Source organism: Zonotrichia leucophrys, chromosome 5 (assembly GCF_028769735.1).
Source record: "Zonotrichia leucophrys gambelii isolate GWCS_2022_RI chromosome 5, RI_Zleu_2.0, whole genome shotgun sequence".
NCBI classification, from domain to species: Eukaryota; Metazoa; Chordata; class Aves; order Passeriformes; family Passerellidae; genus Zonotrichia; species Zonotrichia leucophrys.
In genome coordinates, this window is record NC_088175.1 from 46,952,418 (window position 1) to 46,968,273 (window position 15,856).

At 40.2% G+C, this 15,856-nt stretch overlaps 1 protein-coding gene across 8 annotated transcripts in view; it reads right to left on the reverse strand.

The window, feature by feature from the left end:
• SBF2 (SET binding factor 2) overlaps positions 1-15,856 on the reverse strand; it is a 232,709-nt gene that overhangs the window by 194,614 nt on the left and 22,239 nt on the right. For 5 of the 8 annotated variants that reach the window (XM_064715103.1, XM_064715109.1, XM_064715107.1 and 2 more), the window contains exon 1: positions 9,390-9,484. The exons of the other annotated variants lie outside the window; for them this stretch is intronic. In XM_064715103.1, the coding sequence (XP_064571173.1) occupies positions 9,390-9,474 (85 nt within the window). In that variant the 5' untranslated portion in view covers positions 9,475-9,484. Of the gene's footprint in view, positions 1-9,389; positions 9,485-15,856 lie in introns of those variants that run through there. 8 annotated transcript variants of the gene reach the window in all.

Here is a 15,856-nt window from a genome sequence, read left to right on the forward strand (position 1 = left end):
ACTTGGGATGGTCCAAAGTCCTAGATGTCTTGGTATTTGCTTTTTGTACTTTTGTAATTTGCAGAGCACAAAGAAAGGGATGTTCAAGAAACAGGCTCAATCAATTACCACCCAAACCATAGATTGGCATCTTACTTGCAGGATCATCCTTCCCACTATTGCAATAGATACTCTTCTAGGCAGGCCAACATCTTCCTTGCTCCTGGGTATCAGAAATCACTTCTGTGCTTTGTAAATAAAGGAGGGAAAATATTCTAGCTTGTATTTTAATTAAGGTAAAGTGGGAATATGGCAAAACATGCCATATCTCATTCCACTAAATCCACTGAAGTTGGTGTTTTTTCTGAAGGGAGGTTTGCCACTGGTACTCTAAAATAGATCTTGTAGGGGAAATTCACATTTAGGGATGAACTTCATCCACTGAAATTGCACCAGTGCCAAGTGAAATGAAAACAGATAAATACCATAAAGAGCAGAAGAGGAAGGAGATGGAGCAAAGGGAAGCAGAATGAGGAATGAATAGGAATGTTACAATCAGCACCACAGGTTAGAGGCCCATTGAGCTGCAGCAGCAGTGTCCCCCTAATCCTCTAACCAGGGATTTGGTCAGCCAAGCCTCCCCAGCTTCTAACCCTTGTGGAGAAACGTGCCAAATGCCACAAACTCAGTAGTATCCTTGGAAAACTGTCTGCCTCATGCTGAAGGCCACTTCTGAGAACAAAACCTCAGTGACAAGTGGCAATGAACTCACTGGCCCTTGGCAGAGCTCTGTAAAAGTTACAACGTGACTTTGCTGCCGTTGCATCTCTCATCTCCAAGAGCCTGAGTGGAACTCCTGCCCAGGCACAAGCTGTCCTTGGAAAAGCTTTTCTGGCCTTCACCTATGAAGTGCCAGCTGCTCCTGAAGAACCATTTTCAGACCATCATCCCCCACCTTTCAGCAGGACTCCAACTCCCACAGTATTTTATCTAGGTAAGTAACTGGTACAATGAATGCAGCCTGGCTGGGACAGCTGCACCTCAGGACTCTTCCTTCCAGACAGGAGTTTGGGCCATAACACACTCCTGGACAAACATTGTATTCTTGCTGGGTGGACAGTGCTTTTGCAAAAGCCTTAAAAAACAACAGACAAGAAAACCACAATGAAGGTTAAATTTTCAAGTAACTCCATACACAACAGTTGGCATAATAGTCAAGAAATTTGAAAAAGGCTTGGGCAGCTGGCAGGGAGAAAGTTTCCTGCTCATCAAAAACTCCCCTTCTTGTTTGCAAACAAATCACTTTTGTCAGCTTCTGCATAGGAAGAGAAGATCAGACTTCAAATAAACACTCTGTATTAAACAAACAGTCTTTCGAACACACCAAACTGAAAAAGATCCCCAACTGTCTTGGAGAAGATATTTGATATTTATTTTCAAGGAAGGTAAAAAAATCAGGATGCCAAAACCATACTCAGCTTTGTACCCTGAATCAATGTCTTAAATGTTAAAAAAAAAAAAAATAGGCAGCTTCTCAGTTCTAACAAATTACATTTACTTGCCCAACATTAAAAATAATCTTGTCCTATTTACTAAATGATGGCTCTTTTCAATAACTTATCTTCCTTTTACAACCATCCTCTGGAATCATCTATAACTGATAAAACCAATTAAAAAAAAAGCTCCACTTTGAAGTTTCCTGAACACAACTAAGATTCTAATTTTACCAAAACAATTTTACATTTTCAATATTGTTCTTTCAACATTTTAATCAGCACCTATTTCAGCATACAAAAACTTGAATGCATTAAAAAAAAGCCCATACAAATACTTCTTATACCTTTTTTTTACTTTCTTATACTTTTTTTTACTTTTTGTACAGCTGGGTTTTTTTTAACCAAACACAGATGGCAAGGTCAGAATCAGATTTCAGATATTTACACTCCAGTGATGTAAGTAGCTGTTACTGTAATCTGATTTTGGGGAGTATAAAGGAAAGTTATTCATACTCTAAAATGTAGCAAAGAAACAACTTCATGAAAAGGCTTTCTACATTTTCTCTTTAAAAAGTCTGTTCATGTGCTAAAACTTACTTTTCTAAATCAGTTTATAGGACTACAATAGGTAAAGAAGTCTATGTATAACAATTCTTCTGTATCAGTATTCATGTACAGGATTCCCGAACGTGAGGATTCAGGTCTAAATGCAACACTTAAAACATGAGTTTGCAATGTAAGTTTGTAATGTTTGCAATGTAATTTATGTAAAACATAAGTCTGCAATGCAATACTTAAAACATGACTGTACTTAAATAGTAAATCAAGTGTTTCAACATCTTTATCTTCTACTATGGTTTGGGTTTTTTTCCTATTATGTATTTTTTTTTCCAAGGAGCAGAGCATACAGTGATAATCTGGGGCCACAGGGTAGGAATCCCACATTTATCATTTTACTGACTCTACACTATTTGTTCAGATACACAAAATAACTTCTGGAAGTGTCTAAACATGTTTGGTTCTAGCCAGAAAAAGTCATAATTAGATCTATGTGAGGCACAATACAGATAAAAATACTAAACAACATTCTGGCACATTCAACTGAATATGGAAATATGCTCCTGTGCTCTATTGAAAATGTTAATAATATGGTTTAGGGGTTTTTGGAAATCCTCCTCACTCACACTTGTGTGAACACTGATAAACAAGAGATTCCTTCTTATGACATCCTGGGGGAAAATGAGAGTGACATGACAAAGTAAAAAATGAAATTATGCTCAAAGTAATTTCATTTTAAGTGCCATAATAAATTATTTATTTGGAAAACCTATATATCTGATCAAGAAATTAAAAAGTTAATAAGCCTTTTCAGGCTTATTAACATTTTAATAAGAGAAGAATATAGGAAAGTTGCAGACTAAATCCTCGACAAATACTTCCTAATCCTGTGGGGTTCTATTTGCATTTTAAAAAGTGTTCAATAAGAATTTAAAGTAAGGGGGCGGGCGGGTAAAAAAGTCAAAAATCAAAGTAATAATAACTACCAAAAAAAAAAAAAGCCTGGATGAGGGGAGGAAGATAAAGTCATACTGTGAGCACCAAGCTACTGATGCCTGAATTCCTAAAGGTCTTGATCCCTCCCAGAACCTCAGTCCACGGCTCTGATCAATTTTTCCTGTCCCTGCAGCACCTGCTCCACAGCAGCATTGGTGTTATCGCACTGTAGGCTTTGAACACTTGCACAATTCTGCTGCTGGGTCTTCCATCTTCCCAAAAACCCATCAGAGCTCGGTGCTCTCAGCACCTCCTGCCCCTGAGCTTTCTGCTCCAACAGGATCTCTTCATGCTCCCCAGCTGCTTTCCTAAGGAAAGGTTTCTGTAGGGCACACTGGGTCAACCCTCAGCTTCTCCCCACTCCCTTCAGCTCTCAGCCATCAACACACTCACAATAATGCAGGAATACAAACCATTACAATACAAACCTGTTGCTATTCAGTTCAACCCATCATCACACTTATTCTATTTCTTATTCTAAGATTAGAGTAGGGAAAAATTATTTTACAGAGACAGGGTCTCAAGTTCAACAAGTTCTTCCAAAAGTGATGCATTTGCTGACAGAAAAATATTAGGTCTCATCTCTTTGGGAGAATAAATTAGGAGCAGCTGGGTACACAGGGTGGAATAAGCATACACCAAGTTTGGGGTTGGATCTTGTGTTGTAAGAGGCGTAAGCTCCTGGACAAAGTTTTCTAAGGCAAATAATGAGACTTCGCCTGAAGCTCACATTTGTATCCTATGGTCTGAACAAGTGGTTGTCTTTGAGGGAGAGAGTCAGAGTTCAAATTCAGGCAAAAAAGCAAAGAGCTCTGAAAGGAAATCACTCAAAAATTATTGGAAAGATCATTCCAAAAGGAAAGACAAGGTCTTCATGCCTATTGTATCTCAAAATAAAGAGAGGAAGGAAGGACAAGCAAATGGGTTCTCAAAAGCTGTGTGAAATTACACACTTTCCCTGTTAACAAGCACTAAGTAGAACACAAATTTTTTTTGCTTGAAAAATTAGAAGTTTGTACAACATCATTTAGACCCTGTCAGAAGGACTTCAAGTAAACACTCAGATTGCAAGAACAATCTTATCCCTACCACATTCTACATCTGAAAAAAGATAAAATTAGACTACCAGCGTGAACTATCACCTGAAAATTCTGCTGATGAGGAAAACTGTCACTGTACAAGACCAAATGTGCCTTCTCAAGCGTTGACTTGTTTCAAAGGCACCAGAGAGTCGGATCTATCTAATTAACAGGGAATGCAATGTTGCAAAAGAGTAAGCAAAGCACTTTCCAGAGCTGGCTGATAACTGCATTTCAACCTAGGGCTCACCAACACACAGACCCATGACAAGTGAGCAGAAAGGACAGTTCTGAGAGACCAAAGAACAACTCTGGAAAGATTTTTCCATCCCATGAGGAAAAGCAAGCACAGCAGCAGAAGACAGCTCTCGCTATGTCAAGTTCACATATTTGCAACAGAAGATCTGGACTCTATTTTTGAAGACTAATCTTTGCTACAAAGCAGACATCTTTCATCCTGTTTTAAACTGAACAATTACAAGCTCAAACACAAGGCAGAGAATGGATTGACAGCAGCCCTGAGGAGAAAGGACTTGGGAGTGTTGAGTGATGGGAAGCTCAGCATGACCCAGCAATGTGCACCTGCAACCCAGAGAGCCAAATGTGTCCTGAGCTGCATTAAAAGGAGAGTGGACAGCAGGTGACACGGGGTGAATCTGCTCCTCTCTTCTGCTCTCTGAGATCCCAGCTGGAACACAGCATCCAGCTCTGGGGCTCTCAGTGTGAGGACAGGGACCTGTTGGGGTGAGTCCAGTGGCCACAAAGCTGCTCCAAGGACAGAGCACCGCTCCTATGGAGACAGAGTTGGGGCTGGTCAGCCTGGACAAGAGAAGGCTCCAGGGAGACCTTACTGCACCTGCCAGTACCCCAGGGGGCTACAAGACAGCTGGAGAGGGACCTTTAACAAGGGCATGTAGTGACAGGACCTGGGGGAATGGCATTAAACTGAAAGAGCATGAGTTTCAATTAGGTATTAGGAAGAAATTCTTTACTGTGAAGATGCTTCTCTGGAAGAGAACCCTCTGTGGAGGGTACACCCTGGATAGGTTCAAGGCCAGGCTGGATGGGACTTTGAGAAACCTGGTCTAGTGGAAGGTGTCCCTATCTATGGCAGTGGTATTGGAAACAGACAACCTTTAACGTCTCTTCCAATTCAAACCATTCTAGGATTCTACAATTCTTAAGGAGAGTCAAGGGGAAGGAATGCAAGAATGCTCTGTTTTAAATCTAGAAAGTAACAGAAGCAAAAATTTAAGGCTCAGATTTAATATGCAGTGCTTAGGTACTCATAAATAGGAAGGAACTATAAGATAACATCCCTCAGCTCTTGTTTTCCCCAAGATTAGCTTGACCTTACAAACTTTAATAGGCAGAATCCTTTTAGTTAAATTGTATCAGCACATGCACACACAGATCTAACAGTGGTTATTGAATTTGGTTTTTGTTACAGGAACAGAATCATATCAGCTTCAGGTCTGAAACATTTTACTTCTGTTAACTTTTATATAAAGGAGCAGCAACTGTATTTACTACTACAGCTCCTATAAAACAAAGCTTTATTTCCAAATCTCACAATGACAGCTCCTGTGATGACTGGGGTGCTTCATTAGTGTGATGTAAAATACCTATCCCACACCAAGTGCAGATGCAGCCCTGAACCTCAGGGCAGAAAACTGGGTGTGATCCAGCAGTGGCCACGTCATGAGGTGTAAGAGAAAGTGTCCATGAGGCTCTTTTGTCGCAGGTGACTCACAGAGACAGAAGGTAGTAGCTCATGACTTCCACTTTTTATTTTTGGCCTGCTAAATACGTCATTATCTTGGACTATCATAGTTAAAGAGAAACTTTAATTTTCTAGTTATTGACTACTCATTTTTCTTCAGCCCAACAGCTGCTCTCAAATGACATTTTCCTTGTGCCAGATGTCAGAACACAAAATTAATGTTTCAACTTGTAAAATACTTTCCATCATAGTATCACAACACTTCTAGCCAAAGACAAATGACCTGTCAGAACAGGGACACCCCCATTTTGTACTCAGTGAAAGATTAATTACTGAACACCAAAAATGACAGCACTACAGCTACTTACATCCAACTGCAATATCTCCACTAAGGGTTTAAGTGTCTGTGTCCCCACTGAGATAAACTCTTACAAAAGCCATTTTTATTAATTACTACTAAAACCATTCTTGCCATAAGCTGCTCTCAACTGTGGCCTAATAAAAGAGCTTCTTTAACATATAATTCTCTTTAGTTTTGTGGTTTTCTTATGTAGGCCCCATATAGAGGATGCAGAAGAATTCAGTGTTATGACAGGCACCACATGGTGACTCTCCAATAACATTCCTGGTTATGCAGTAGTTTTGAAGAAAACATCAGCAAGGAACATTCTTAAATGTCTCTGAATTGCTACCAGGATATAAATTAAATGACCTAATATGAATCCTAACTCATAGAAAGCCTCACAATTCAGTTACTTGTCACAGAATAAGGCAAACTACTGGGACTGCTTCAGTCTTCTTACACTCCACACATAACATAAGGGAACAATAGAGATGGAATAACTCTACAGGAAGTTTACAGATCAAGAACCAGAACCTAAGCAGTGTTCATGCAGTGCTGAATACCCTTGTCATCTGAGTCTGGAGAACATTCTAACATACAATAAGAAATGCATTCAACCAGTCTTCAAAATAATACACACAAATACACATGAAGGACCACAAGGGTAAGTAAGGCCTTGAGTTTTCTCTACTCTTTCACACAAAACAAAAATAGCAGAGGGTCTAAATATCAACATTTTCTCACCTATATAAAAAGAAATGGATAACCAGCGCCATACACAGTCTTTCCTTGGGCTAGAAAGATTTGCAACAGTGGAACCAGAACAAATATGGCCAGACACCCTGATGTCATTGGGAGCATATCCAAGAACATTTGGCTGAGAACTCATTAAGGAGCAGAAGAGCCTCCAGTTGCTGTAGGAAGAAAAACAGATTGATACCTCACTTTCTACATTTTAATTACAATCTGCAGCTCATGGCCAAGGAACCAGACACCTCAAATTTACATATGAGAGTTTGAAGCTTCACCTGGGTGCACTGCTGGCAAGCAAACTTCCAGGTACCTATCCCAAACCCAAATTTTCTTATTAAAAGAGAAATGACTGCATTTTGTTACCTGTCAATCTGGTATTAGGCAGTGAGGTTGCCCACCCATTTCCAAGAGTGCACAGCTCCACAGCATTTTTGATGCAAAATGTCTCTTCCAACCACGACCACAGACCTTGCACAACATCACTGAAAATGAGCTTCCCAACTGTCACGAAACAATCTGATGTCACTTCTTTGGAGGATTCAGGGAAGTTCAAGTGCTGAACAGTATTACTACAACAAATCTCAACAATGTTGACCCATTCACCAAAGGAATACTTGCCAGAAATACTCAGAACAATTCCAGATACTTCAAGTCATCTGAGGTAACATTTGGTGCAATGAGTCACGTAGGATAAATGGGTCATCTATTTCAGAAGGAGGACATTCTGATTTACCACAGTGGTTAGCTGAGTATGCAATCACACAACCAAACTCACATACTGCTATCAGTTTTATAGGAAATAGACCTCTCCTCTCCAGGAATCAAGAATACATCCAGTTGCTCCACAACTTGCACTGGGACAGTGTTTAAGCTTTTGCACAACAGCTAACTCCACAGAGCAGCACCATCTAGGTCTCTTAACAGCTCCAGAAGAAATGCCCTGGAGACAACTTGGAAGAAGTAGTAATTCTGTCTGGTTTCAGTGGGCAGGAAGTCAAAGAGGAACAGCTTGGTCACTTCAGGAAAGCAGTGTGAAATAATCTGACAGCCCAACTGCACTGAGGCAAAGGAACAAATGCCTTTGCTGAAATCAGCCTCATGCTGCAAATGCTTCTGAACCTGGGGCATTTAGCTAAGGATGATTAAAGCAAGTGCTCACTTGCTTAAAAACAGGTATTCCCCACTTACTCTGTGAGCAGTGAAGTAACAGAATTTGGAGACTTTTGGGGACAGAATATACAGGGTATAGTTGCAGTGAAGTGAATTTCCTTCAAAGCCCCTGAACGGTGCTGTCTTGCAGACACAGTGACTGCAGCAGTGCTGATACTAAAACAAACTTCGAGGTGTCACTCAGCCCTGCTTGCACAGCATCAAGGCTTTGTTTCTCACAAAGCTTTTCCTCACTTCTGCCCTTTTGATTATCTCCCCAGTAATGCTGTAGGAGTGAGCCAACACCTGGATGGGGGCTTAGCCACTGGCCAGGGCCAACCCACCACAGAAGGTTCAGGAGGTTGATCAGATTTCCTCTGCAGGCAATGACATCCAGGCTGCAGGCAGATAACAAAACTTCACCACAAAGCATGGCTCTACTTCCACACAGAGGGACTCCTCCTCAGTAGGATCCTCTGTTTATTTAAGCAAGTCTCATCACTGCAGCACACCTTTCCCAAGAATAACATAATGGTTCTGACAGACACTGACCACTGGAAAGGTTCTGAGATACTCATTCCATGAAGGTGGGGAATTCTCATTGCAAAAGTAAAGATAAACCTGTTTCAAGTAAATTTTTGCTATTTTTCTTTGTGAAAGTGCTTTATACAAACATGCACTGGCTGAATGCCTGGTCTGTAGCCACAGAAAAGAAACACAAGTCTTGTGGAGGCATATCTAGAACTCACAGGGAATGAGGACAACTGCTACTGCCACAATTGTGGCTTCTCAGTTCCATGTCCCTGCCACAAGCAGCCATGCCCTCCAAGACACGAGAACAGAGCACTGTGAGCATACATTAACTTTCGTCTTTTGGATTTTACTGAATAACCCAGTGTTGAACAGTTGTTAAATTTATCATGTAGACAGAGAGGAACTACCCTCAAAAAATGGAGTTGTTAGGATGGTAGCACCCAAGGAGCTGGCTGACAAGAACTTGCTTGCCTCTAAAGACACTGCTAAAGGCTCTGACTTTAGGTGATGTCAACTTGAGACATCCAAGGGCCCTTCAATGCCCTTTCAAGGAGAAAATCTTCCAAGGCAAAGGTCTTACCCACTTTTGTTTTGATGAAAGATGAATGGTGGAGTACCTTGACCTTTTCATCTCTGTGGAAATAGGGATACAACACATGTTGAGTACAAGATGGAATCAGTTCTCAAGTCGCAAAAGAAGAATTTGGGAAGCCAGAACATCTTGGAAAAAGAACAAATATGGAACAACTTTCTGCCACTCTGAAAAGAAAACAACTCACAGCTATGGAACACTCCATCTCCCCAAGGAAGAGCCGTGCCAGATGCATTCCAGCTAACGTGTCCATGTGTTTTCTCATTCTCCATGCATGGAGCATGAATGTTCCATCTCCAGAGCCTGCACAGGGAAAACATTCTCCTGTCTCAAGTCTGAAAGTGTCAGTGGCATGTTCAAATTCATGTGAGCCACACTGAGATACAGAACTACAAATTCTGTGGAACTTAAAATGAAAAGTATATTATTAAAAAAATATAATATTATTGAAAGTCTGAGGAAGCCCTCCTTCTACACTAACTCTATAAAAAAACTTTATCAATTCTGCCCAAAAGGATTTTTACCCCTCTGGAACAAAGGACAAAGAGTCACAACCAGGAACAAGTGTTCTTGTACTGGTGTTCTCTGTTACCTTTTGTTCTTATTTTTGAACCCTACAAGAATTTCAATACTGAAACAGAACCAGATGTATCAGAGCAAGTCCTTTCCTTCTGGCACTCTCCCGCAGTATCTGCTTTACATGACTAAACATGACTAAATATTTAATTTGGGAGAGCTGCCTATCTATCAGTGACAAGCCACAGTCACTAGAGAGAACACTTTAAAAATTTTTTAGAAAAAAGAAAACTGAGGGGAAAAAAAAAAGCTAGTCTAGGAAAGAAACCAAAGCCAAGACTCCACTCTTATGTCCCTAAATGAAAATTGCAACTGTTTCAAAGGAAAATCACTGGACAGGAGTTCAGCTGCGGAAAAACTTATCATAAAACTCTTCCAGAAACAGGAATCACCTGTATATAAAGAGCATCAACTTAGGCTAGAATCATCTTAAACTCTAAGCTGTTAATCCAAACACACTGAAAAAACCCACAAAAGTGCTATAAATGATCAATGACTAGCAAAAGCAGGGATTGCTTCACTTTTGTATCTAACCCATATGCACATATTGCAAAATGGTGAAGAACTGTGGCACACCAGATTTGTTACTATTAAAATAATGCTATCTACAAACAAAAAAGAAAAAAAAAAAGCATTCATGTCTGCAGACAAACTACCATATCCAATCCCACTACTGGCTGTGGCTCTAGCACACCTTCTAGCTCATCTTTAGGCCATTCATGAGTGTCTAGATGTACAAGTCCAACAATAATTGCCATTAATTGAATTCACCACATACAACAACCATAATACTCCATAGAAATGTTAAGTCATTACCCAGAACCACATACATTTGAGGGCATTCAACTGCTTTTATTCAGAGCTCTGTCACTAAACTGAAACTCCACTAGAAATCCTCAATCAGAAGTAGCTCTCCTGGTTTTACAACACTAAAATCAAAATCAAAGCAAACTAGTATGGCATTGTTTCACAGATTGCTGCTCTAGAAGGTTATCACTGAAGACCTCCAGGGGCTACAGGCACCACTGGTTTTAATACGTAACCTCCAAAGTCAAGTGCTGTGCTATGATCCAGCCCTGCCATCACATGCAAAAGGATATTCAAGTGCAAAATCCCTACAAACCTTGAAATCCTCTGGGATTTGCATGTGTAGCACAGTCTGAACATCAAGTTGCCAAATTACTTCCAACTGCTCTTAAATGAATCCTTCCAGATCAACACAACTATAAAGAGGCAAGAATTCCTGTGTATGCTGCAAGTGCCACATTGAACTGTTCCAAGATATCCTTCCTCACACATTATAACCTTAATTCAGTGGGGATTTTTTTCAGTTTCAGGGTTGCCCTAAACCTACCAAATGCTGTCACAGAATCACAGGATGGGGCACAGCTGATCACCTGGTCCAACCTCCCTGCTTGAGCAGGGGAATCCCAGAGCACATGGGGCAGGATTGAGTCCAGATGGTTCTGGAACATCTCCAGTGAGGAGGAAACTCCAAAACCTCTCTGGGTGATCTGTCCCAGTGCTTGGTCACTGCACAGTGAAGTTCTTCCTCATGTCCACATGGACCTTCCTGTGCATTAGCTTCTGCCCTTGCCTCTTGTCCCATTGCCCAGAAGCACCGAGCAGAGCCTGGTGCATGCTCTGCCCTCCCTGCAGGCACAGACAGACATTGATGGGTGCCCTCTCAGTGCCTCCCCAGGTTGAACAGGCCCAGCTCCCTCTGCCTCTCCTCACTGGAGAGATGCTCCAGCCCCTTCAAAAGCTCTGTCACCCTTCCCTTTTCCTGCTCCAGGAGCTCTGTGCCTCTTGTCCTGAGGAGCCCAGAACTGGGTACAGCACACCGAGCAACAGGCACAGTCACACTGTTCAGCAAAGCACCTTGAGTTAAACATGACTTTGCCCAGCTTTACCTTTAAAACATCGAAACTCTTTTCTTCTAGAATGAGTTTTGACCCAAATTAAACTCAGAAAATGAGTGTCAATCAGTGTGCACTAGACACCCAGCTAATAACTCAACACCTACTGCAGAATGTACAATTTCCCAAATCCTTTGGAGGAGTCCTCATCACCTGCGTCGCAGAGGAAAACAAACTTGTCTGGCTGTGGGAAGAACATGATCCTGTGATCTCAGGCAAGCACCTGCCAACAGCCACTGATAACATCATAAATGCAGCTCCAATGTTCCCCAGAGGAGAGATAACAACTTACAAGGTATTTTTATTTTCAGGATTGTCAGACCCATTTCCACATAGGACACATGCCTTCTGAATTAGCACAGTGTGCGGCAGCCTCTTGTACCAGAACTTGAAAGCCAAAAGTATGCTGGAAAAATAAAACATTTTGTAATACAGCTGGCTAGGACAAATGGATAAAAAGGAGCAAACAGATATTCATCATCTCAGATTCAGATATGTTTCACTACACAGTTAAGATTCCAGCAATACCTTACATAAGGAGATTTCTATAACAGCAATTTACACCAGTTAAACTTTATTTATCAAACTGGCAGCCCATCCTTTCTGAAGTAAACACTACTTCACCACAGAGCTCTGCACTTTAAGTACTCTTTGTCCTGTGCAATGTCATCCAAGTCCCAGTTGTTTTCAGTCCATATATTATTATATACAATGCTCAGTTAAATGAGTTTTCAAGCACTCTCTCCAAACTGTGCTTCTATGTTATCCGAAACAGGAGCCCTTAAAATACTGTCAAACCATTTAATGGCATCCATACAAAATCCCACATGGCTCTTATTCCATGACACTTCTAATCCCTTCCTCAGTGCTCCCACCAACTACCCTCAGAGAAATTAATTCCTAGAAAGGAATTACCAGAGAGGCTTTAAAATCTTATATATTTTTACATAGAATTTTCATTTTCAAACCTTTTAATAAATATTTTTTTCTTATTTCCTTATTAGTGCATATCTAGTTATGCAAATACTTTATGAAATGACAGATTATGGTTTTTTTTTAAAGGAAAACTGTTAATCTAGCCTGCATCTGGTCAAACATTGCCTAGGTCACCCAAATTATGAACTTGTATACTCAGTATCTTTCTCTTGTACCACTAATACATTTAAGATGTTTTTTAACTACCTGTGACCCATGGGTATGAAAAAAAAATATTACAAGTCCCTGAACACGCAAGATTAGTCTACTTTAAGTGTCAGAAACTACATCACCATGACAACTACCCTGAGAATTTTACATGGATTTTAGTCACCTCCATGATAATTTAAGTAATGTGTTTGAGGACTTTCTCCCCAGCCCATAATGAACACTAAGGAGGAGACTGGGTAACATTTATTAAGTTATAAATATTTCTGTTTCATAGAAGATCATCAGGGTGCATGGAACTCTGTACCCTACCAGTTTCCAGAGCTGAAAGCCCATTTTGTCCTGGCTCCACCCTGGGAGTCACTGCCTGATCCAAGCACACATGCCAGAAAGCACAGCAGGAGAGGGCAGCAGAGGCTGCTGCTGTGCTCAGTCTCAAACCTCACACCTGCTAAGAAACAGCTCCACATCTCCAGGGCTGCATCCTGGACATCCTGACGAGTGCATGGAGAAACAAAAGGGAGGGCATGAACATGGGGAAAAGGTACACAGCCTGACTGCACATTGTACAGCTCACAGGTTTTCAGGGAAAAAAACTCCTGTTCAGACACAAACTCAAATATTACCACACAGTAAACCAAAACTGAATGCCTGTTAACTCAATACCTCTACACTGGGTTTTTTGCTCATCCATAAACTCTATATTGTGCCAAATCTTTTCTGGTATTTTGACTTTTAATGTTTTTCCTCTTCTGAAAAGTAAAAACCACCAAAAAAATCACACAAAATCTAGAACAAACTCAACCAAATACCAAGGCAAATAAAGATCGTGCAGCCCTTCTGAATGTGTCCTTAGCACTAAATCCCCACTACTCCACCAAGAACATCTACCAGCCAACTGCCCAGGGCATTATGAACCACACAAAATGAAGCACCACAAATGAGGAACTCAACACATTATTAACTTCCAGGTCACCCCCCCCAATCACTACTCCACTTAGCCAATTTTCTTCATTCAATAATGAAGTGCATCCAGAAACAGCCAGAGATGCTGAACTGACTGGACAGACATTTTGGGGGCTTCCTGACTGGCCTAACATGTCCAGAATGTTTTTCTCACAAATGCAATGTGTTAGTGCCACCCCTGGCACTGTTCTAACAGGGACACTACTGCAAGTCTGAAGAACAGAAGGAAGCTCCTGAAAATAACAAAGAATTTACCTGAAGTCAAAACACAGCTGTAACTCAAACCTGAGACACAGGAAAACTGACTTATGATACAAAAAAAGACCAAAAAGGCAGTATTAGAAACTACCCTGAATAATAACTGAACTTCAATAATACACTTCCACAAACTACACAGAAGTGTAGACTGCTTCCAGGCACCTCATATTTTCTTTAATATGACTCAGAAAATAGTATCTACATTCTTGGCTGATTTCAGGCTGTAAAATTCTGAATTTTACGGACTTCTGAACATTTACCCAGGTAATTTCAGTGTAATCATTCCTACCTCTAACCTTACTTGTAAGAAACACTGTTAGTAAATGATGCACTTTATAGCCGAGACAGATTCTAATCTACAGAAGTGATGGGCTGAAAAATTATCACATAAAATCAATAGAAAAAAAACTGCTATAAAAGGCAATAAGTTGAAATTTCAGCTGTCCTTTCAAAGAATGAGATAAAATGAGGCAGGGTGGGGGAAAAGGAGCAGCAGGGAAAACAGGATCAGGAAGTCAATGAGCACAAATGAAATACGTGCTGCAGCATTTGTGGTGCAAATTTGATAATAATACACTCCTCAAAAGCTTCATTCAAACCTGCTTTGTGATTCATTGTCAAACAAATAATTCTAGTGATTCATTAATGCAAGAATGAATGACCTAATGCTGCTTTGAAGTAGACAATGCACACTATAGAGGAAGGTTGCCATAGGTTTAAAAGTAAACATTACCTTAAGAAATGGAATTTCCATTTCTTTTCAGTTCACAAAAAAAGGAATTTTAACTCCTAAAAATTAAGCTTTGATTTCTTTTTTATTCTCACCTATATCATACTACTCTTTGTTTTAGAAGTGATGCAATTACTCATTAGCTTAAATACAGTAATTTTTTTAGCAACTTCATGGATTCTGATGGACTACCTCAAGGATTTCTCTACTGGCTCAATTCCAATTTGCACAGTAACTGCAACAGATTCAACTTCAGCAGCCCTTCTGGAGTGCTTCTGCATGAGTAAAAGCATCAGAATATTTTACATTACACAGCATTTCACAAAAGCAAGAAAAACTCATAAAAGCTGAGTTATTACATAAATATGCTATACATTTAGACCAATGCATACCAACACAGTTTTATTGTTTTCACTAACAGTAAAAAAAACCTTCAAACCTAAGTCAGGTCTGAAGAGAAAAAACACAGAAATATCTGTAAATATCTCCATACATACCAACAAGTTTCACGATTAAAGCTTAGGCATCTGACCTAGACATTTTAAGAAGAATAGCCTGGGGCTATTTATCCTATTTGGCTTGAATTGTTATAATGTTTTATTTCTGGGTGAACGGTAGATGTTTTCTTTCCCTTAGTAGCAATAACTTCCAATCATTTAATTACATTCTGGAGAACAGCTAATGCTGTAGCTGAGCATGCCAAAGACAGGACACACTCAAAAACTGGCTTCAAAGGACCCAAATTATTATAGTGAATAAAGGCAAAATTAGGTCTTGATACACTGAAAATAATCCTCCACTGGTAACCATCTCAGTATTGCACATCAGATGTACAGAACCGCCAAAATGACACAACCCAAGTAAACCACAAACCATCCTAAAATATTATTTTATTCCTCAGTCAAGCTTAAACATTTCAGCAGTGGAGGTAAACACTTCCTCTGAGCACAAAAGAATTTACTTTGAGAAATACCTTTCACATTCTTTAGAATGCACAATGCCTTTGGGATTTACAAGGGAGCTACTGCTTTCTAGTAAGGGGGAAAGACAGGCAAGACTTCA